The sequence below is a fragment of the Anoplophora glabripennis genome, unplaced genomic scaffold, assembly GCF_000390285.2.
Source record: "Anoplophora glabripennis isolate ALB-LARVAE unplaced genomic scaffold, Agla_2.0 scaffold59, whole genome shotgun sequence".
NCBI classification, from domain to species: domain Eukaryota; kingdom Metazoa; phylum Arthropoda; class Insecta; order Coleoptera; family Cerambycidae; genus Anoplophora; species Anoplophora glabripennis.
This window is the reverse complement of record NW_019425991.1, coordinates 1338782-1359907: the sequence shown is the minus strand read 5'-3', so window position 1 is coordinate 1359907 and position 21126 is coordinate 1338782. Positions and strand designations below refer to the sequence as shown.

The following is a 21126-nucleotide window of genomic DNA, read 5'->3' as shown; positions in this document are numbered from 1 at the left end:
CCTTAGCAAAGCGCATCCCAGGCTGCATAGCCGCACTACCCTACCCAACCATACCACACATAAACATGACACTACCCCCGGGGTTTACACAGACGAGCCGGCGAAGCAAGAAGAGCGCCAGAAGAAAGGGCCCTAGCCGGCGGGGCCCAGCCAGGACAAAAGGAGGTCCCACAAAGCGCCTACACCGGCCGCATTTGCGGTCGGGGTAGACGACGGATGGGGCCCACCTACGAAGGCTGTCCAGGCCTACACGAGATGAGGCAGGATAAAGAGGGATAATCCCCCTCGATCCCAAATCATTGAGGCCAATTTCTAGCCATAGAATAATGGCGCGAGTTGTTCCAGTAACTGTTTTAAATGGAATCTTGTTAGTAGGTAATTTGATAATGAGAATAGTCGTAAACGACCAAATTTAATAGTCCAAAAAAGTGTGTAAGATAATTTTAGCACGAAATGCGGATATGCTTCGAGTGAAATCGTGGAGTTCTGTAACAAAAATGTGCCCGCTCGCGATAGACGAAAAACGCATTTTGTACATTTTTCGCGAGAACCTCGTAAGATATGGATTCTACAAGGTCGGACGTACTGACGGGTCAATTTCGATGCCCGGATACAATTTTTCAGATTGTAATAAAACGGGTCAGCAATGTAGATCAGTGGATGTTTGTCGAATTAAAAATAATTATTTACACAAGATACGATAATCAAAGACAATAATATTGATAGGGGACAAATAACCTATTGGAAAGCTATTTGTTTTCCTAACGAGAGAACCGATTTACGTCAGTAAAAAAGTTTTCCAGAATATAACTGATATAATTTTAATCACAACTATAGTTCAGTTCCAAAATAGTAGGCAAGGACTCGCCCTCGATATCTAGACCGACGGATAAGCAGCTATGTCGATTCTGTTTTTAACAACGCTTATTGAAATGTTTCACTTGCACGCATATGACACGAAAGCAACGCCTAAGCTGGAAACTGACAAATCGGGAAATGAAACTATGCAACACTGGTCGTCTCACTTTTTATACATGATAAGCAAGGATAGAAACTGGTGCTATCTGAACACTATGCGAAATGAATGATACATTACAATGCAGATCAGAAAATTAATTTATCAGGATAAGAAGTAGGTTAAAATTAAACCTCTTGGGTGTATTTTGGAACTAATTTCACTTCACAATCAACTCTTGCATGTACAAGAACAACTGCCAAACCAGCTAATGCTAGTGTTTTGTTTTCAGACCGGCAAACATGGGCCTCTAGATCAAGCAGCCACGATCAGACACTAACATGATCTTTACGATACTGTACATGTACGCAACGGTTTTACAGTGGTGGCGCTTGGGGTCTCTGAAGAATAAGCTCAGCGGGACGCTCAGCTCCCAGAATGCCCTCTTGGTGTGCGACGAGAGCGTCGTTTACGACACCAGGAAGGTTAGGAGTTTCGAGAACTTGCTCTTCAGACGGGACGACAGGATAGGGTGCACCGTGGTGCCCAGGGTAAGTTGCTGACGGATTTAGGTCTGGAAATCTTGGCGGCGGAAAGTTTTTTTAATATTCCGTTGGGTGTTAGGAAATCTTCTATTTATTAAAGATATCTCGAGGTCAGTAACTTCTTTAACGAGATATTGTTTGCTGTTTTCGAACACTCGTATAAGATAGGTTGAACGATAGCTTCTGGACAATTAGGCTGTCAATAATATTTATATTTTTTTTAGTAGTGATAAGAAATAGCCATTACGTTGATAAATTGTAATGCTTTTTTTTTGTTTTAATCGTTTTATATGTTATAATTAATTAAAAATATTCTTATCTGTCATGGTGTCAAGCATGGGTGGAGTCAATGATTTTTAATTCTTTGAAACTGCATCGATTTGCATGAAAATTTATAATAAGGCTCATCTTAGGCTCAAGTTCAAAAGTGACCTAAGCCCGATTGACGCTTTTTGTTTTTTAGGGGTAAAAACTACCCCTAGGTGAAAAAAATTGAAAAAATTAAGTTTTAAGCATTTTATTGATAAAATTCTTGTTCAAGCACAAAGATTAAATAATGTTCCATGTTCTCGAACATGTTTTATGATATATTTGATCTTTTCGACCCTTTATTTAACCCTTAAAAACTACCTCTATGCAAAAAAAATAATGATAAAAAATTACTTTTTAAAGATTTGGAATGGTTAAATCATGCAATTATTTAAAATAAGAGTTAAATTATAGTCAATAAAAGAATTTTTCCCATTCAATCCCTAAAAACCACCCCTGCATTGACAAAAATGATAAAAAAATACTTTTTAAAAGCTTGGAATGCTTTAACGGTGCAATTATTTAAAATAAAAATTCCCTCATTGCTTATGAAAGAATTTGTATCTCGTAACACTTTCCAACCCTTATAAATCACCCCTGTGCTAAAAAATGATAAAAAATTACGTTTTAAATCTTGGAATGCTATAATTGTGCAATAATTTAAAATAAAAATTCCCTTATATTGTTTATGAAAGAATATTTTACTTTTGCCGTTTTCGAATCTTATAAACTACCCTTTTACCAATATTAATGTAAAATATTTATATTATAATCGATTTTTAAATATAATCAATCATAAAAAAAATTACTACGCTGCATGTAAATAATCACACTAAATTTTTTTATTTATTTTATTTGTTATATAAAAATGAGAAAGCCTATTTTGCTCCGAAAAAATGTCATTGGTTTTTTTACCATAACTCGGTTAATTTTGAAGCTATAGTATCCTACAAAAACTTCAGGATCATATGAAAAACACTAAAACAAATCTAATTGTAAAGGGTCTACGATTAATTTTAATTCCAATGGAAATGGTACAGCGTTTACTGCTCATTTTTCCTTAAAAAAATATGATCAACCCATCTGTTTTTGACGATAACTCCTTCAATTTTGCTCTAATTAACTTTTATTAGTGCTCATTTTGAAGGTCTTTTTGAGTACTACAAAAAACTCATGTAGCGTTATACACGTAAAATGAATCCTTTTTCCGTTATTTGACGTTGAATACATCGATTCAAGTATTCCTCCCAAAACAAGTCCCCTTCCACTAACCATATTTCGCTTTGTATAGGACGTACAACACTTTTTAAAAAACGATTTTCTTTGTTTATTTATAAGCTACATTTTTGTTCATTACACTTTTCTTTAATAAAATGCGTAGTTTTTGAGTTATTCGCGAAAAATACTTTGAAAAAGTGTTTTTTTTCACTCAAAATTCCAAGTTTTCAATCGTGAATAACTAAAGAACTATTGATTTCTCGAAAAAATTATTTGAAAATTTTTTGCTCAAAATTTGATTATCAATTTCCGGCGTTATTTTTGAAAAAAAATATCCACCCCCGAGAAGGGGTGTCAACCCCCAGCAGGGTAGAAGCGTCAATCGGCGCTATGTCACTAATGTTCATTGACCTTTTCTCTAACTATCTGCCAAATTTCATGTCGATCGGTTCAGTTTCAAAGAATTCGTAGATGAAAAGCTCCAATGACTGTACTATATAACCAGAATGGCTAAAACATTTTTATTAGTGCAGGAAGGGGCGGTTTATTATAATTTTTTTGTATTCTTCCACAACTTGTTTTTTTGCAGCAAAAAGTCAACTTGTCGCATTGGGCGTGTTTCCCAAAGGATTATCGGTACTTCCCCATATATTTCACTGCTACCAGAGACAGGATCGGGTCTCCACACGTATACGTATTGGTGCAAGCGATGTTGGAGAGTTATATGAGACACTCCGCAGCCTCTTTACAGGTACGAGTCGTGACATACAAAAACGTCAATTTAACGTGTAATTTGTCGATTTAGGTGGAGAACTTCGGGGAGCTGGTAGCGTGGAAGGTTACCGACTACTTCGAGGCTATACTGAAAACCGACATCGACAAGCTGACGAAATTAGTACACTGCTACTCTCAGAGTCCCGTCGATATTAACCACGAGCTGAAATTGTTAAAAATAGAAAGTACGTTTGTAATTTAAGCTTTCGAGGCCTTGCGAATTGATTTATCTTTTGTTTTAGCGGTGGATATCGAAGGCGTGGCGGCTAAGATAAGGTACGAGCGAAAGTTTCCCAAGGATAACATTTTGAAATACTCTTACGCCCCCGTCCACTGGAAGAAGTTCGTGGAAAGCCTCAAGGAAATCTACGCCAAGCTCAGGGACTCTACGAAGTAAGTATTTTGACTGGAAAAGAGAATTTTTTAAGTTTAATTCCTTTTGTAGCCCGAAGATTATGATTGAAAATGGCGCTGCCAAGTCCGAGGACGTAAAAAAGGTCCCCGTCAGCGAGGTCAAGCCCATAAAAAAGGACAACAAGAAGTCGGAAGACAAAAACACGTTGGAAGTAGGTTCGAGCGATTTTAGACGTCACAAGTCCGGCGACCACAAGCGGGAGAAGATCGCTGCCAAGAGCGATGCTTCCAAAATCGAGAAATCTCCCGAACAGAAGCACAAGGACGGCAAGATTGGTAAAACAGAGAAGGAAACTAAGAAGGACGAGAAAGAGAAGCACCGTAAAAAGGACGAGGAAGTGAAGAAAGACAGCAAAGACGGTCCGAAGCCTACGAAAGAGCACGTAGAAGCGAAAAAGATGAAAGCTTCTGGAAAAACGCACAAGAAGGACCGAGATCCCACCAAACTCGAACGGGCCAGGTCCAAGGCCGACTTGGAAGTCGCAGGGAAAAGCACCGAGAAACCTCCCGAGCAACGGACGAAAGACAAGGGTATCACGAAGAGAACCACCAGTTCGGAGAAGAAATTAGTGAAAAGCGTCGCGGTTTGCGAAGATGGTGACGTGAAAGAAAAGAGCGAAACGAAAGATCCCGCGGGGAAAACTAAGGAGAAATTGAGGAATGGGGATGCTAACGGACACCACGCCGCACACAACGGTTCGTTGTTCACGAAGTACAAGGGCGTGAAGCCACCGAACATTCTCGTGTATGCCGACAGCGTCGTGGCGAAAGAAAACGTTAAAGGCGTGCTGTCCACCATGCTGAATAAAGAGAAGTAAGTGATACTTTATTTTTTTTATATTTCAGGGTTTCCAGTAAGGTCTCCTAGGTCTATTTGCCATTTTGTTTAAGAAAAACACCCGTTAAAGTCACTTTGTCGCAAAAGAAATAGCAAAAAAATCATATTTAGATTTTTTTTTTCGAGTTAATCAAAGTAGGGTCGTTTTCGTGTAAGATATCAAAAAATTTTGGTCACTTTTACACCAAAAAGTAATTTGAATTTCAAACTAAGTCCCTTTTATAGAAAATCTGCCTGAAAATGCGGGAAAGTCTGTTATTTCTGCATTAATTCATATTTAGACAGACTGTGTAATAAAATCTCTAAAAACGTATTGCTGCTTGCCTATAGAGCCATTTTAATAGTCAGAATCTCTTTATTTAATAATTTTTACAAATAAACTGGTGCTATATTTGGCTATTCCTGTTTTGCAGAATTAAAGTTGGCTGTGGGTGGCTCTGTTGTCATATCACATCAGGTGGATTGATATGCAGTTGACCTAAACCAGTAGTCCAATCAAATTGTCGAAAATACCTAATTTTTTTGCCAAAAAATAGTTTAGTAATTGAAAATATGTGAAAATTAGGAAAAATTCTGTAAAATTCAATGAACTACTTTACTCCACCTGAATTTTTGGGCTTCATTTTCAAAATGGCGTCCAAAGTTCGCAAAAACCAGTTCTTTTCATTTATTAAAAAAATTGAACATTTTAGAAAAAAATGTTTCAAACAAAAGTTGTTGGAATAAGCCCAAACCAGTTTGGATCGATAAATAATTAAATTAATTATTGCAAAAAAACCGCTAAACGCAATTTTTTCAAATCTCTCAAAAATAAAATTTTTTTATGAAACTTGGTGAAAGGATAGTTCTCGGTGAACAAAATAAAATGATTTTTTCAGAATTTAAAAATATTTTATAGTTTTTGCGAAAATCGAGTTTTTCGAAAAAAAAGCGTTTTTGTAAAATCCCCATAATTCTTGGGCCGCCACATCTTTAGGAACGAGGTTGGGTTTAAAATTTTCTTTAATAATCACACTATTATGTGCAAATATTGCGCGAGCTTCAGATCGATTTCAAATATCGCAAAAGACAATCGAAAATCGTTTTTTTTTTTCGGGGTCATAAAACTTTGATTTACGTTTTGATTTCAATTGGTATCAAAATGTCGATACCGCCATTCGAAAGTTGACATTTTTTCACGAATTTAAAAAAAATCGCCACGACCTCATTTATTAATATTATGGGCTGAAATTTACACATGTTTGAGTAGAATACTTGTACTTCAATATAAAAAAATTGTCCGCAACGATTTGTTCCCATTTTCTTTCATTAAACTTCATTTTCATCAGTTTCATTCAGTTATTTTTTTGACTGTATGTAAATTATATTAATTTATTTTTGAACTTTTCTTGGCCTCCATTCTTTGCTACTATTTCTTGCTTATCACCATTGTCATCGTCAAAGTTTTCTTCGTCTGATTCGATTTCATTTTCTAATAAACATGGCTCGTCCATATCTTCCTCGATATCATCAACAACAATAGTTTTTTCTTCGATATTAGAGCATATTAGCATCTTTGCACTTCAAACGTAAATTAGAACATTTTAATCCATGTTTTTGGCAGCTACACGCATTAGTTTTGCAATCACATGTTTAATAAATCAAGAATTTTTCTACTTTCCGCCTTTTTATTTCTTCAACTGACCGACATTATTATTTTTATTATTTTATTATCTCAATAAGATACGTGCTATTGTGTAAATACAAATTCGTAACTGATAAAAAAGCTTTATAAATGTACATGAAAAGAAAAAATACACGTAGTTCGTTATGTATGATCGACATATACAATAGTAGTATTACAGTCTTCTCCCACCACCACGCGCATCAATGTGCCAAGCCTAGCAAGCAATATACGTACGGAGCCCATAAAAATTAAGTTTAATAAAAGACAATGGACCAATCGTTGCAGACTATTTTTTATATTGAAGTACAAGCATTCAACTATAACAAGTGTAAATTTCAGCCCTTAATATTAATAAATTAGGACTTGGTGATTTTTGGAAAAAAAAATTTCTCGACCCCTGTTGGTTGTAAGGCAAACTTTTTTTTTAAATTCGTGAAAAAAGTCAACTTTCGAATCGCAGTATCGACATTTTGATACGAATTGAAATCAAAAAGTTAATGGCTCTGAAAAAAACAAATGAATTTTCCATCGTTTTTTTCATGTTTGAAATCGATTTGAGGCTCGCGTAATATTTCCACATAATAGTGTAATTATTAACGAAAATTTTAAGCCTAATCCTGTTCCTAAAGATGTGGCGGTCTATGAATTATGGGGATTTTACAAAAACGCTTTTTTTTCGAAAAACTCGATTTTTGCAAAAACTATAAAATATTTTTCAATTTTGAAATAATCATTTTATTTTGCTCACCAAGAGCTATCCTTTCACCAAGTTTCATATTTGTGATTTTTAACGTTTTTTTTTGCAATAACTAATTAATTTATTTATCGAACTAAACCGGTTTGGACTTATTCGATCTGTATAAAATATTCCTACAACTTTTGTTTGAAAATTTTATTTCTAAAATGCTCAATTTTTTTAATAAATGAAAAAAATTGTCTTTTGTAAACTTTGGACGCCATTTTGAAAATGAAGCCAAAAAATTCAGGTGGGGTAAAGTAGTTCACTGAATTCTACGAAATTTTTCCTAAATTTTACATATTTTCAATTACCGAAATATTTTTTGGCATCTGAAAAAGTAATTTGATTGGACTATAGGTCAATGTCTGAGACCATTGACACTTAAGATACACAAACTAAACACAGTGCTTTAAAAAAATTGTAACTACTATTGTTTCATTTTTTTAAAATTATTTTACACTATAAATTGGTTTCCTTTCGCATACCAATTATTTTTTTATATTTTTTAGTGGATTTTTTTATGTTTCAAACTTTTGAGAGTACAAATCATGAAATTATGACTTTTGTTTGTAGATATACAATTTATGATTTGCCGATGACGCCGAACCAAACAGTGTGGAACGGCTCGACCGTACTGGTGGTAGTTTGCGGTACGGTACCGCCGAGTCTAACGTTCCACTTGCTCCAGTATTTATTGAGCGGCGGCCAGTTGCTCTGCCTCTGCAGCGATTTACTCTACAGCGTCTTACACACCTTTACCACCGCCGAGGCAAGTTCACCGTACCGTACACAAACCGCGATAAATATCACCATTTTCTAGGTACGAGAGCACGAATTGGTACGGTTCACCTACGGCAAGTGGCGGCAGGTGAGGATGATGCACCACATCTTCTGCTACCAGGCCTCGCCTGCCAAGAAGCAGTTCTCGAAGGACTCGGATCATTCCAACCAGAGGTAAGGCTCGCATCGCGTCGTCGCTTTTCCCTAAACCGTTTTTTAAGTAGTAGCGGCAACGGATCGAGTCCTATAGCACCCAGGACGCCGTCGGCGGTGGAGATCCAACACAACGGCAAGGACTACACGATTCAGGTGCAGGTGTTGGGGACGGAGGAGACTTGGCAGACTCCCAGCCTGCTTCTCGCTACGGTTAAGGACGGAGAGGGACGGGCCATATTTTCACAGGTCCGTTTGTTTTTTAATAAATTCTCAACCGTTGACGGGTGCTTCACGGTACATTTTCGTAGGTCCACTTGGAGATAGACCCAAACGAGTACGAAGACGATGAGAATAAATTCGCGGCCTTGAAAGACAGTGATCAGGCTCGAATGGAAATCCTCAGGGATATCCTGTCGAATCACTTGGACGTAGATTGTACTCTGGCGGCGGATATCGCTTACACCCCTGCTTACTTTTTGGGAAGGCATGATGTAAGTCTCGATTAAGTATAGAGTAATAATTTTTCCCCTTTCTCCAATTAAGATGAGGTTTTGCAATGAAAATAGTCACCGTACCAATACCGATAGATGATAGTCTCCTCGACCAACAACTGTAAGACAATTACATTCCCATATAGGCACATATTAGTTGTTTTTGCAATATATGGTGGTCAGCCATCATTGATCTATACTTCTCTAGTAATTTTATAAGTTCTAGTAATTTCTTTCGAACGACATTCCAAATCTAGAATAATAATTTTTTCAATTTTTTTCTATTTTTTGAGTAAAAGATTCTGGAAATGCAGTTTGTTTTCTAATTAAGGCAGAGTTTTGCAATGAAAATAGCCACCGTACCAATACCAATAGACTCCTCTCCCAACTAGTATAAGACAATTAGAGAGTGTGTTTACAAGATATTGTACTATGATGATCAGATATCTTTGATGATCTTGAGTTAATCTGCATTTTTTAGCAATTTTATATTTTCTGGTAATTTCCTTCAAACGATATTCAAAATAAACGTAGAATATTAATTTTACAGTTTTTACCTTGAACAGAAGATTCTGAAAACTCGGATTATTGTTTTCTAATAAAGACGGGGTTTTGCAGCAAAAATAGCCACCATACCAATACCAATAGACACCCAAACCAGTATAAGACAATTATACACATTAGAGAGTATGTTTACAAGATATTGTACTATGATGGTCAGCCACCTTTGATGATCTTGAGTTAATCTGAATTTTTTAACAATTTTATATTTTCTGGTAATTTCCTTCGAACGACATTCACAATAAACGTAGAATATTAATTTTACAGTCTTTACCTTGAACGGACTATTTTGAAAACTCAGATTATTGTTTTCTAATAAAGACGGGGCTTTGCAATGAAAATAGCCACCGTACCAATACCAGTAGACTCTCAACCAGTATAAGACAATGACATACATTAGACAGTGCGTTTGTAAGGTATTGTACTATGATGGTCAGCCATATTTGATGATCTTGAGTTAATCTGAATTTTTTAACAATTTTATATTTTCTGGTAATTTCCTTCGAACAACATTCAAAATAAACGTAGAATATTAATTTTACCATTTTACCTTGAAAGGATGATTCTGAAAACTCGGACTATTGTTTTCTAGTAAAGACGGAGCTTTGCAATGAAAATAGCCACCGTACCAATACCGATAGATGATAGACTCCTACCTCCACCATTATAAGACAATTATAAAGACCAGAGGTCGTGTTTGTAAAGTATTACACTATTTTTGTTTCTAGCTGAAGCTCGGTCTGTTATCCGACTGCGAACACATCAAGGAAAATACTCTGGTTAGTGATAAGTTGACCGTAAAGTTCTGCGGTAAGGACGAGAAGGCCGATGCCCCCAGTAGCTCGTTTCTACCGGTGTTTATACATTCCTGTCCCTCGAATTTCTCTACCGTCAATTATTTCGAGGTATGCAATCGATATACACGTCGTGTAACGTCTTTGATGTCGAGGTTTGTTGTAGGCGTTAGAAACCGAGCAAATCGGAAGACTCGTGCTTTACTGCGACGTGCTTGGCAGCTCCCAAACGGTACTCTCGAAGACCTTAACGCACGGACTGGTGGTCATACCAAGGCAGCAAACACAGGGCATCGGTAAGCGCTTACCTTGAAAATATCCCGTATTCAACTTTTCCGTATCCACCAGGAAGGTCGAACAACGTTTGGATCAGCCCGATCGGCAGCGCAAACTTCTCCCTACAGTTACATATCCCCACGGCATCGCCTTTGTATAAATACCTGCCGTTGACCCAACAGATCGTGATGGTCGGAGTGGTTCACGCCCTCAAAAAATTCAACGGGTGTCAGGTGAGGTAAGTCAGGCGGTTGTGGGAATAATAATTTGAGCAAGTCTGTTTTTAGGATCTTAAAATCGGGATCAAGTGGCCCAACGATTTGTACGCCAACGGAAACGTTAAAATCGGAGGACTGTTGGCGACTTCGTTTGTTAACGAGGACGTGGCGGTTATAAATATCGGTGAGTCTATTACGAACGATTTTAAGTGGTATTATAATGAGACTTGCAGGTTGTGGAATAAATCTGGACAATTCTAACCCTACGACGTGCGTCAACGATCTCATCAGAGAAGCGAGTCCTGAAAGCGCTAATACGATTCACTACGAGGCGTATTTCGCTGCCGTCTTCAACGAGACGGAGAAGCTGCTGAACAGTTATCAAAAAGGGGATCCCGACGCCTTTTTCGATCTCTACTACAAGTACTGGCTGCACAAGTAAGGACGTTCGGTGGCGTCGAGGCTCCAAACTTCAATTTATTTGTTTTTTCAGCAATTCCGTGGTTACGATCACCGCCAAGGAGGGCGAGAGGAAGAAGGCGAGGGTCGTGGGGATAGACGAGTTCGGGTTCTTGAAGGTAAGGTCGGACGAGGGTGCAATAGTTTCCGTCCAACCCGACGGGAATGCTTTCGACATGCTGGAAGGCCTGATCTCTCCGAAGGCTTTTTAAAGACTAGAATCTCGCGACAGGGGTGGTCTTCGATATGGTGATATTTTTTCTGTGTCTATTTGTATTTCCCTTTTTTTATAGACGGTTTTTTTATTTCCGTCGCGGTTTTTATAGTGATTTATGAAGTTTCAAGATATATATTTTGTATGGTTACGATTATACAGGCCAACCCCATATTTTTATATCGTCCGTGTCTTTTCAAATCGCCTATATTGTGTCACTGGATGTTCGTCGTATATTTTTCTGCCTTTGAATGTCTGTACAAGTGTTTTGTTGATGTTATGTAGTCGGTAAGTGTTGAGCGACTTTTTCCGATTAAATCTTGTGTTTTTTTCTACGTCTGAGTTTCATTTAATCGTTCCCGAAACATAATAAGTGGCTAGAGATCTCGGAAAGGTAATTCTGTGAATTATTTTTGCGAGATTGTTAACTCGAGTGCCGGAACTCATTTGCAAACAGATTGAACGAGATAAGTTTGTAAATAAAAGAGTTAATCTGGCAGTGATTCATAACAGTGCGAAGATGAGTTTGTGCGCGATCTTAGCCGTTTTAACCGTTTTGGAAGCTAGTTTGGCCCTTCCAAAGGTAAGTGCGATTTTACCTTTATTTCGTTTTATTATAAATAAAATATCGGAATCGAATAACGTTCTGTGTGTTTATCGTAAAACTTTTGTTTTTATTACAGCGTTCAATTTTTTTAAACGTGCAGGTACAAATAATTATCTCGGTTTGTTTGCTAAATTGTCAAAGCAAACACCGTATTCTCGGTTCTGGAGTTATGCAATACATCAGTCTACGGTTTATCAGTACCGATTTTATCAGTATTTACTTTATTTTATTTGTCATATAGTTTTTTTTTAAAACAAATTTCATAATGTGCTCATATGGGTCCAATCTTTAATTGATCGGGGAAAAGTTTTGACGAATTGTACACTGAATCAGGAGTGACCTTACTGTAGCTGCTTTTTAATTTTTTTAGAACGGCTCGTGAAGTGTTATTACACTATTCTACTCTTTAAATACTCCTAAGTTAAACAAATGAAACACTTCCGAGAAAAACGGACAATATTTTTCAAATACCTGCTTTTATTAATGTAAGCCAAAAACCAAAACCAAATATAAATTTTATTGTGTAAGGAGCTCTATCTTAGTGGCTGTTTCAGGAAGGCACACTATAATTTTCTTTAAAACTTTATTTTTCCATAAAGGCATAAATCTTAGACAGCAACGCTTCTTTTTCGCACACAACATAATACATAACCTCTTTCTTTTTTTTGCGTAACCATAAGCCTATGGAGACTACACAAGGAGCCCGAACTCCCCGAACTCCATGTAAACAAAAATCTTACAAAAATAAGAGGGCGTTCGTGTCCCATATGTATCGTTAATTTATTTCCGAAACTTTTTATTAACCATTATAAAAACAAGTTGTAATAATTATTGACTTGACTTCTAGTTTTTAAGTTAGTGTACCTCCCCGATGTATCTACTAAACTAATTATAAAATAAAATTGGTTATTTGCTTACTTCACTCGTATTTATTATGCTACATTCACTTGGGACACATGAAACACTAGCGCCACTCCAACTTCTGCCATTTCTTGGACAAATTTTGTCAATTTTCCGGTACGAGTTCGTGCTCCTTGTCTAGTCTCCCTGCATAAGCCTAAGATAAGAAGTAAGAACTAAGAACACCGAACTGAACACCTTACCACAGAAGAATTGTTTTATCTTCTGTGAACTTACTCCAGAAGAATGTGCTCCAGATTTCCTCCTCTTCTTCTTCTTCGAATAAGTAAATCGCGCGGAATTTTAAATTTTTGAAACGGGTTACTACAAATGGTTAAAGTATAATGGCAGAAATAATCCGCAGTGAAATATTTTCGAAGCTTAACGCCCTGTATTTTTCTAACAAAGCGTCCTAGATAAAAACTTTAGGTATGGACTCCTATAGGTAGAAAGACTCCTTTAAAATTCACCAAAGAATACGAGGTTTCATTTTTGGTTACTATTTATGAATCGCCCTGTATATTTCAATATTATCCTTTATTAGATACTCTAATTACTTTTTAATGCAACTTTTTCTAAAAAACGAGATACAAATTCTTTCATAAGCAATGAGGGAATTTTTATTTTAAATAATTGCACCGTTAAAGTATTCCAAGCTTTTAAAAAGCAAGTTTTTATAATTTTTGTCAATACAGGGGTGATTTTTAGGTGTTGAAAGGGAAAAATTCTTTTATTAGTTATAAGGTAACTTTTATTTTAAATAATTTCAGGATTTAATCATTCCAAATCTTTAAAAAGTAATTTTTTATCATTATTTTTTGCATAGGGGTAGTTTTAAGGGTTAAATAAAGGGTCCAATAGATCAAATATATCATAAAACATGTTCGAGAACATGGAACATTATTTAATATTTGTGCTTGAACAAGATTTTTATCAATAAAATGCTTAAAACTTAATTTTTTCAATTTCTTTCACTTAGGGATAGTTTTTACCTCTAAAAAACAAAAAAGGTCAATCGGGCTTATGTCACTTATACACATATTCTAAATTTTCATGCAAATCCATGCAGTTTCAAAGAATTCGGAGGTTACAGCTGATTTTCAGCTTCGATGACTGTACTATGATGCATCACTTCCATTGTGTTTTTATCAATTTAAAAAAATTTTAGGGACAAAATCCACTTCCCGGGGAGCCTTTCTCCTATTGGGTTGCAAAAACCGATAGCTTACCAAGCGCGAGGATCATAGGTGGCCAGGAGGCCCTACCCCACGCCTACCCCTACCAAGTAGGCCTGTACTGTCACAGCATCGGACTGACCAATTTCTGCGGGGGTTCCTTGGTGTCGGCCAACTTTGTTTTAACCGCGGCACACTGCGTGAACGGGTAATAATTGTTCCTATAGGAAAACGAAAGATTAGGGACGAATTAGACGATTTTTTTCCAGGGTGGTGACCGTGGATGTGGTCCTTGGAGCTCACGACATCGGGGAGGTCGAAGATACCCAAGTCAGGTCGACCAGTGACGAGTTCGTCATCCACCCTGGTTGGGATAAGCAGAAGCTCGTCAACGACATCGCTCTGGTGAAACTTAAAGCACCCGTTCTTGAAACTTCGTATATAAAAGTTATAAAAATTGCGAAAGGCGCCGATACTTTTGCGGGAAAGGAAGGTAAGTGGTAAAACAATATACAGTGTGTGCCCGGACGGGGTGCCGCACTCTTGTAAACTTTTTTTATTGTTTATTTTACGAGAAAAAGTTTTTCTTGATAAAAAGTTTTGGGATATTTTATGAAAAGAAATATTTGATGAACATTACATTTTATTAATTATTATGAATGAATATTTATAGTAATTGTACAGTTATACATTTCATGAACCATAAAGAACTGTGGAAGCAGATAAAATGTTATACACCACGCAGCAGTTAAGTATAATTTACCAGTCTCGGACTCTATTGCCAGCCCTCGCTCCGCTCGGGCGCAAAATCGTCTTCGACTGGTAAATAATACTTACTATTGCGGCGTTTTTTTATTTGCAGAATGTGATTGTTCTTTTTAGACTAAACCTCGTATTTAAGCATTTTTTGAGTTCTCGAATAACTGTTAAATACAATTTATAATGAGAACGAAAATTAAAGAATTTTTTGGACGCCCAGTATGTTTTATTAGATATTTAATTACTGTCCATGGCTTTCAAAGATAAGCAAAACTTTTTATCAAGAATAAACTCTTTCTGGAAAAAATCAACAATAATAATCTAATCTAAAGTTTTTTACAATCGACCAGTTTTATTTATTTTGACACATTAGGATTATTTTGTAATTTTAAGGGGGTTCCCTTTCATTTTTTACGATTTCCTTCAAAGATTTTCTCATTAAATAAGTTTGAATTAAATATTTTGCTGTATTTTAATATTATATTGCAATGATTTAAAACCATTTTAAAAATATTGCGTCCTGTTAGGGTAGCTTCGGCTTCTGCCACAAACTTAACGGGATCTTATTTAATACAAGTTTAAGATTTTTCACATTCAAAAATGCAATAAGATATACAGGGTGAGTCAGTTTTTTGTAGACAAACTTTAACAGGACATAGAACACATGATTTTAAAAAGAAAAGTTCCTGTAAACATATGTCGTAGAAGGCTTCGTTTCCGAGATACAGGGTGTTGAATATATTTTTTTTCTCGAATTTTCATTATAACTTATAAACGAATGTTTAGTTTTTTTTCATGTTCGGGAGATAATGCCTATTAATTAAGCATAACAAGCGATAAGAATGTTCAAAAACTTGCACAGTGGCGGAGTGGAGGGGGTGTTCAACCCCTTTCTTAAACAGAACTTCTACGCCAATGACTATTTAAAAAAAAAACTGTTATTTTCATTATCTTCATGCAGTTTAACAAAAATAATGTCCATTTTTCTGTCTCGAAATGCCTGTGCATTTCCGAGTTATTTTGATTTTTAGTGTTTGTTGTGCAACTAAATTAAGTAATTTATTTATTATCAATTATCGGCTAAATATTTAATTCTTTCAACGAAACCTATCTAAATATGGTTTGTTAAGGATTCTAAAAAGTCGAAATCTCTTATTCTTTATCTCTTTCCAATGTAGTCAAAATAAATATTTGTTATATCGAACTATACTCAAATATAAGACTTTTATAAGTTGAAATCTGTAACATTACATACATACAATACATTATTGTGCAGTTGCCAAAAAGTTTTAAGAAGTTTTTTAATTAAATATTGTTATAAATTCAAAAAATTTCTCCATAAACATTAACATCAATGTTCATTCAATGTTTTTTTTTTTGTAATTTAGTTGCAGTACATTAGTATTTACGCAGCACATAATAAATATATAAGGATTGTTAAAATTAGTGTACTAAACAGATTTCAACTTATAAAAGTCTTGTATTTGAGTATGGCTTGATATAACAAGTATTTATTTTGACTACATTGGAAAGAGATAAAGTATAAGAAATTTCGTCTTTTTAGAATCCTTAACAAACCATATTTAGGTAGGTTTCGTTGAAAGAATGAAATATTTAGCCGATAATTGATAATAAATAAATTAATTTAGCCCACATCAAACACTAAAAATTAAAATAACTCGGAAACGCACAGGAATTTCGAAACAGAAGAATGGACATTATTTTTGTTAAACTATATGTAGATAATGAAAATAACAGTTTTTTTNAAATATTTAGCCGATAATTGATAATAAATAAATTAATTTAGCCCACATCAAACACTAAAAATTAAAATAACTCGGAAACGCACAGGAATTTCGAAACAGAAGAATGGACATTATTTTTGTTAAACTATATGTAGATAATGAAAATAACAGTTTTTTTAAAAAAGTGATTGGCGTAGAAGTTCTGTTTAAAAAAGGGGTGGAGCACCCCCTCCACTCCGCCACTGTGCAAGTTTTTGATCATTCTTATCGCTTGTTTTATGCCCCTTAATTAATAGGCATAGGCATTATCCCCCAAATACGAAAAAAAATCTAAGCATTCGTTTATAAGTTATAATGAATATTCGAGAGAAAAAAAAAATTCAACACCCTGTACCTCGGAAACGAAGCCTACTACGACATATGTTTATAGGAACTTTTCTTTTTAAAAACATGTGTTCCAACTCCTGTTACAGTTTGTCTACAAAAAACTGACTCACCCTGTATATTACAGTAATTCATTTTAGTAAACGTACTGCAGGGTGTAAGACCTTTTAAAGCTTGTGCACCTCCTCGTGCAACACATTAAATAAAATCGTCATTTTAGGGCTCACAATTGGGTGGGGGAAGACGACGAACGACCAATCAGGCGTCACGCCTCAACTGAGGTACGTGGTGAGCGACATCTTGAGCAACGACAACTGCAAGAGCATCGACCCCTACGGCACCGTCATCCAACCCACCCATCTCTGCGTTTCCGGCCTTTTATATAGTGACAGGGTGGGGGCTTGCAACGGGGACTTTGGGGGACCCCTCGTCGTTGACGGCGTACAAGTAGGGATCAGTTCTTTTGGTTATAAAGACTGTGGGGTTGGGAAACCCGACGTTTTCACAAGGTTGACGGAGTACTCGGACTGGATCAGGGAAAATTCTGACGTTGACGTCTGATTTTTACTGTGACAATAAATTTTTTACGCAGATTTCTGTTTTGTGTTATTTTTCCAACCCTCAGACTTGATTAAACGGAGATTTCTGGCACTAGAAATGAAAATTTTTCTATGCGCATACAAAAAAACGTGGGCTTAACTTTTGGCGGCACAATATGTTAAAAAAATTCGAAAAATGTCATATTTTTCTTCCTATTTCATTATGTATCTTTTCAAGAGTTGATTTTAGGCGAAATTGGAAGAGGAAAAAATGTTTGTAAATAAATTTGACTAGTTACACATCGAATGAATCATGATTATTATTGTAAAAATCGAAAAAATCGCCAAAATTGAGGTTAAAAATCAATACTTTTTAGGGATTTTTTTTTGGGGTCTTTAAATTGGGTATAGGACCTTCATACTTGGCTCAAGAAAACTTCATGTTATGTAGAATCACCACACCAAATTTCATCAAAATCGGTTCTATAGATTTTGCATAATTATTTTGCAATCCAGATTTTGAAAAAAAATTTGCAAATTTTCTAAATTTTGCACAGCAAAAACCAAGGCCCTTAGATATTTGAAAATTTAACTACATATAGAAGGACTCTCAAGCTTTCAAACGCTTTTTGAAAAATTCGAATCTGTCGATTAGAAGAGCTCTGGCGCTTGTTTAAACATTGATCGATTTTTTGCACTTATAAACAATTAGAATAACTTGTGAATATTCAAGTCAAATCAAATTTTTTAAAACAGTTTTAAAAGTTATTGGAAAGACGCGTCTTTTAAAAAAAAAACAGATCGATTGGTCATTTAGTTCGTTTTCAACCTATCTATTTCAAAAACATTTGGATACATTTACTAAACATTCAAGCGATTTTTCGGGAAATTTGTTTGCATTTTCGGGAAATTTTGAGGAATCTATTAAAGCAAAACAATTTAAATCATGATTGTAAATTCCCAAAACGAGTAGGTACTTAATTTCCAGTCCAGTAATATTTTTCACATAATTAAAAATATTTTAAAATTCTTCTTCGTTTCTCAATTCATAAATTCTTTGACTAGTGAATTTAATTTGTTTAGAGCAATAGTTTACGTCATTACGCCTTGAAAAAGTGTTTCAAGAGATAGAACAATATTGCGAGATATATTCATTATTAGCTACCTATGTAGGTATTTGATAATATAATAAGTATCTACTAAATTACGTTAAATTTAAATTTTAAAATTATTTTAAAGTTATTTTATTTTTATTTTAAAGTTATTTTAACTTTAGTCTTACTTTGTTTTGTTGCAGGGAATTTGTTTTTTATTTACTTTAAATTAATATCTGCCTTGTCCTTATCCTTACAGCCTTTGCAATATACCTCACGCTGACATCAGACGCGTACTATGCGATGCGTACATTAACCGCGAACTCAAAGACTGTAACTATAAGCAGCTTTGAAATGTGATATTATCTAAGAAACGCCATGTTACACTGTGGTTGCATTAAAAGATTGCCACAAATTTGATACTGTTAAGCCTTTGGTAATTTATAAAAAAGATATATCAACATTAGAATGAAACTTTCTTTGGACTTTTTTTGAAAAAAAAATTCGCTTCAACAAATTGCTATATGTACAGGGTTTCTTAGTTTTAATCTATGAGACTTCGGGAGCAGATAGTACAACGAAAAAAAATCATATAAACTTACTTCGAAACCTCAACCGTTTTTTAAATACAGGGTGTTAATAATTTAAAAAAAAAGAGTTTACTGTAAATATCTTCTGAAATAATAGAGGTATTTGAACTAAATTTGGTGTACGTTATATTGGGTAAGGTTTCCATAAAATACTGTAATATCAAGACTTTTGCACAACCATTGGCGAAGATATGGGAAACTCATTCGACTATTTTATAAACAAATATAGTGCGGTCCTGTGCAAAATAACAATTGATTATATTTTATGAAAAAGTATGCTAATGGGAACAAAAAATGTCTCATTTTTCGATATCTGTCTCTGTTTTACGGCAATTTTTAATTTAAATAAAAAATAAAGTACTTAGCTTCTTTCGTATCAATAGTATTATCTGATTATTACCAAGATTACTTCAAGAGAATCATTCATTTCCAAGTAAAAGTCAACTCATTAGGCTTTCTTCAATTTCCTTAAGGAGGAGTATGGTGCAATTAGATGGGGCTCCTGCTCATTCTGGTAGGGTGTTGGAAACTGGTTAAATGTCAACTACCCTAACAGATGGATTGGCAAAGAGGGCCCTATTCTAAGGGCAGCGAGAGCACCTGATTTTACCCCCCTGGATTTCTCCACATAATTAAAAATTAATTTGTTAATTTAATTTTTTAGCTTGAATTATTATGTAATTTTGTTATTACCCCCTTGGTTAAATTTTCGTGTATTTCGTCTTTTGTAAGTTGTTCGCTACATTTATTTTTGCTTTAAATTTTATTCGCTGAAACGGTGTTATTCCCTCGAAAAAGATAATAAAATAATAAAGGTAATGTCGGTTAGTTGACGAAATAAAAAGGCGGGAAGTAGAAAAAGCAATATGCAGGGCCCATAAAAATGAAGTTTAATGAAAGAAAATGGGACAAATCGTTGCGGACCATTTTTTACATTGAAGTACAAGTGTATTATTATTACATGTGTAAATTTCAGCCCTCAATATTAATAAATGAGGTCGTGCTGATTTTTCGAAAAAAAAATAATTTCTCGGCCCCTGTTGGTCGTAGGACAGACTTTTTTTAAATTCGTGAAAAATGTCAACTTTCGAATGGCAGTATCGACATTTTGATACGAATAAATCAAAAAGTTAATCAAAGTTTTATGGCCTCGAAAAAAAATCGATTTTTCGACCGTTTTTTGCGATATTTGAAATCGATTTAAGGCTCGCGCAATATTTGCACATAATAGTCTAAGTATTAAAGAAAATTTTAAGCCCAACACCGTTCTTAAAGATGTGGCGGCCTATGAATTATGGGGATTTTACAAAAACGCTTTTTTTTCGAAAAACTCGATTTTTGTAAAAACTATATATATCAATTTTGAAAAAATAATTTTATTTTGCTCACCAACAGCTATCCTTTCACCAAGTTTCATAAAAAAATATTTATTTTTGAAAAAGATAACAGCTATTTGAAAAAATTGCGATTTTTAGCGTTTTTTTTGCAATAACTAATTAATTTATTTATCGATCAAAACCGCTTATTCGATCCGTATTAAAAATTCCTACAACTTTTGTTTGAAATTTTTTTTCTAAAATGTTTAGTTTTTTTTATAAATAAAAAAACTGTTTTTTGCAAATTTTGGACGCCATTTTGAAAATGAAACCCAAAAATTCAGGTAGGCTAAAGTAGTTCCTTGAATTCTATGGAATTTTTCCTAATTTTTACATATTTTCAATTACTAAACTATTTTTTGGCAAAAAAAAAGAGATATTTTCGACAATTTCATTGGACTATTTATATGTGTCTGGTTGGTGATGTAAGATCGATACAATTGCACGCAACGTCTTTCCACGTTGATTTAACGCGATAAGATAAATTAACTCAAGTACGGAAACACAAGATTACCAAGAATTTTTTGTCAAGAATGCGATAACGAAATTC

At 34.9% G+C, this 21126-nt stretch overlaps 2 protein-coding genes across 3 annotated transcripts in view; both read left to right on the top strand.

The window, feature by feature from the left end:
* The window catches only part of LOC108907126 (biotin--protein ligase), a 43359-nt gene extending 31617 nt beyond the window's left edge, over positions 1–11742 (top strand). Inside the window, exons 2-16 of one of the 2 annotated variants that reach the window (XM_018710663.1) lie at positions 1248–1506; positions 3617–3778; positions 3833–3986; positions 4044–4194; positions 4247–5029; positions 8032–8227; positions 8279–8412; positions 8463–8640; positions 8703–8885; positions 10175–10351; positions 10407–10536; positions 10589–10749; positions 10804–10918; positions 10968–11172; positions 11228–11742. In XM_018710663.1, coding sequence (XP_018566179.1) covers positions 1297–1506; positions 3617–3778; positions 3833–3986; positions 4044–4194; positions 4247–5029; positions 8032–8227; positions 8279–8412; positions 8463–8640; positions 8703–8885; positions 10175–10351; positions 10407–10536; positions 10589–10749; positions 10804–10918; positions 10968–11172; positions 11228–11405 — 3117 coding nt within the window. In that variant the 5' untranslated portion in view covers positions 1248–1296 and the 3' untranslated portion in view covers positions 11406–11742. The remainder of the gene's footprint in view (positions 1–1247; positions 1507–3616; positions 3779–3832; positions 3987–4043; positions 4195–4246; positions 5030–8031; positions 8228–8278; positions 8413–8462; positions 8641–8702; positions 8886–10174; positions 10352–10406; positions 10537–10588; positions 10750–10803; positions 10919–10967; positions 11173–11227) is intronic. The other variant, XM_018710673.1, reaches the window with a different exon arrangement.
* Positions 11743–11887: 145 nt separating this feature from the next.
* Positions 11888–17570, top strand: LOC108906819 (brachyurin-like). The gene is made up of 4 exons (XM_018710222.1): positions 11888–11990; positions 14083–14297; positions 14359–14582; positions 17198–17570. The coding sequence occupies exons 1-4, from the start codon at positions 11928–11930 to the stop codon at positions 17536–17538; spliced, it is 843 nt and encodes a 280-aa protein (XP_018565738.1). The 5' UTR covers positions 11888–11927; the 3' UTR covers positions 17539–17570.
* Positions 17571–21126: the final 3556 nt, after the last annotated feature.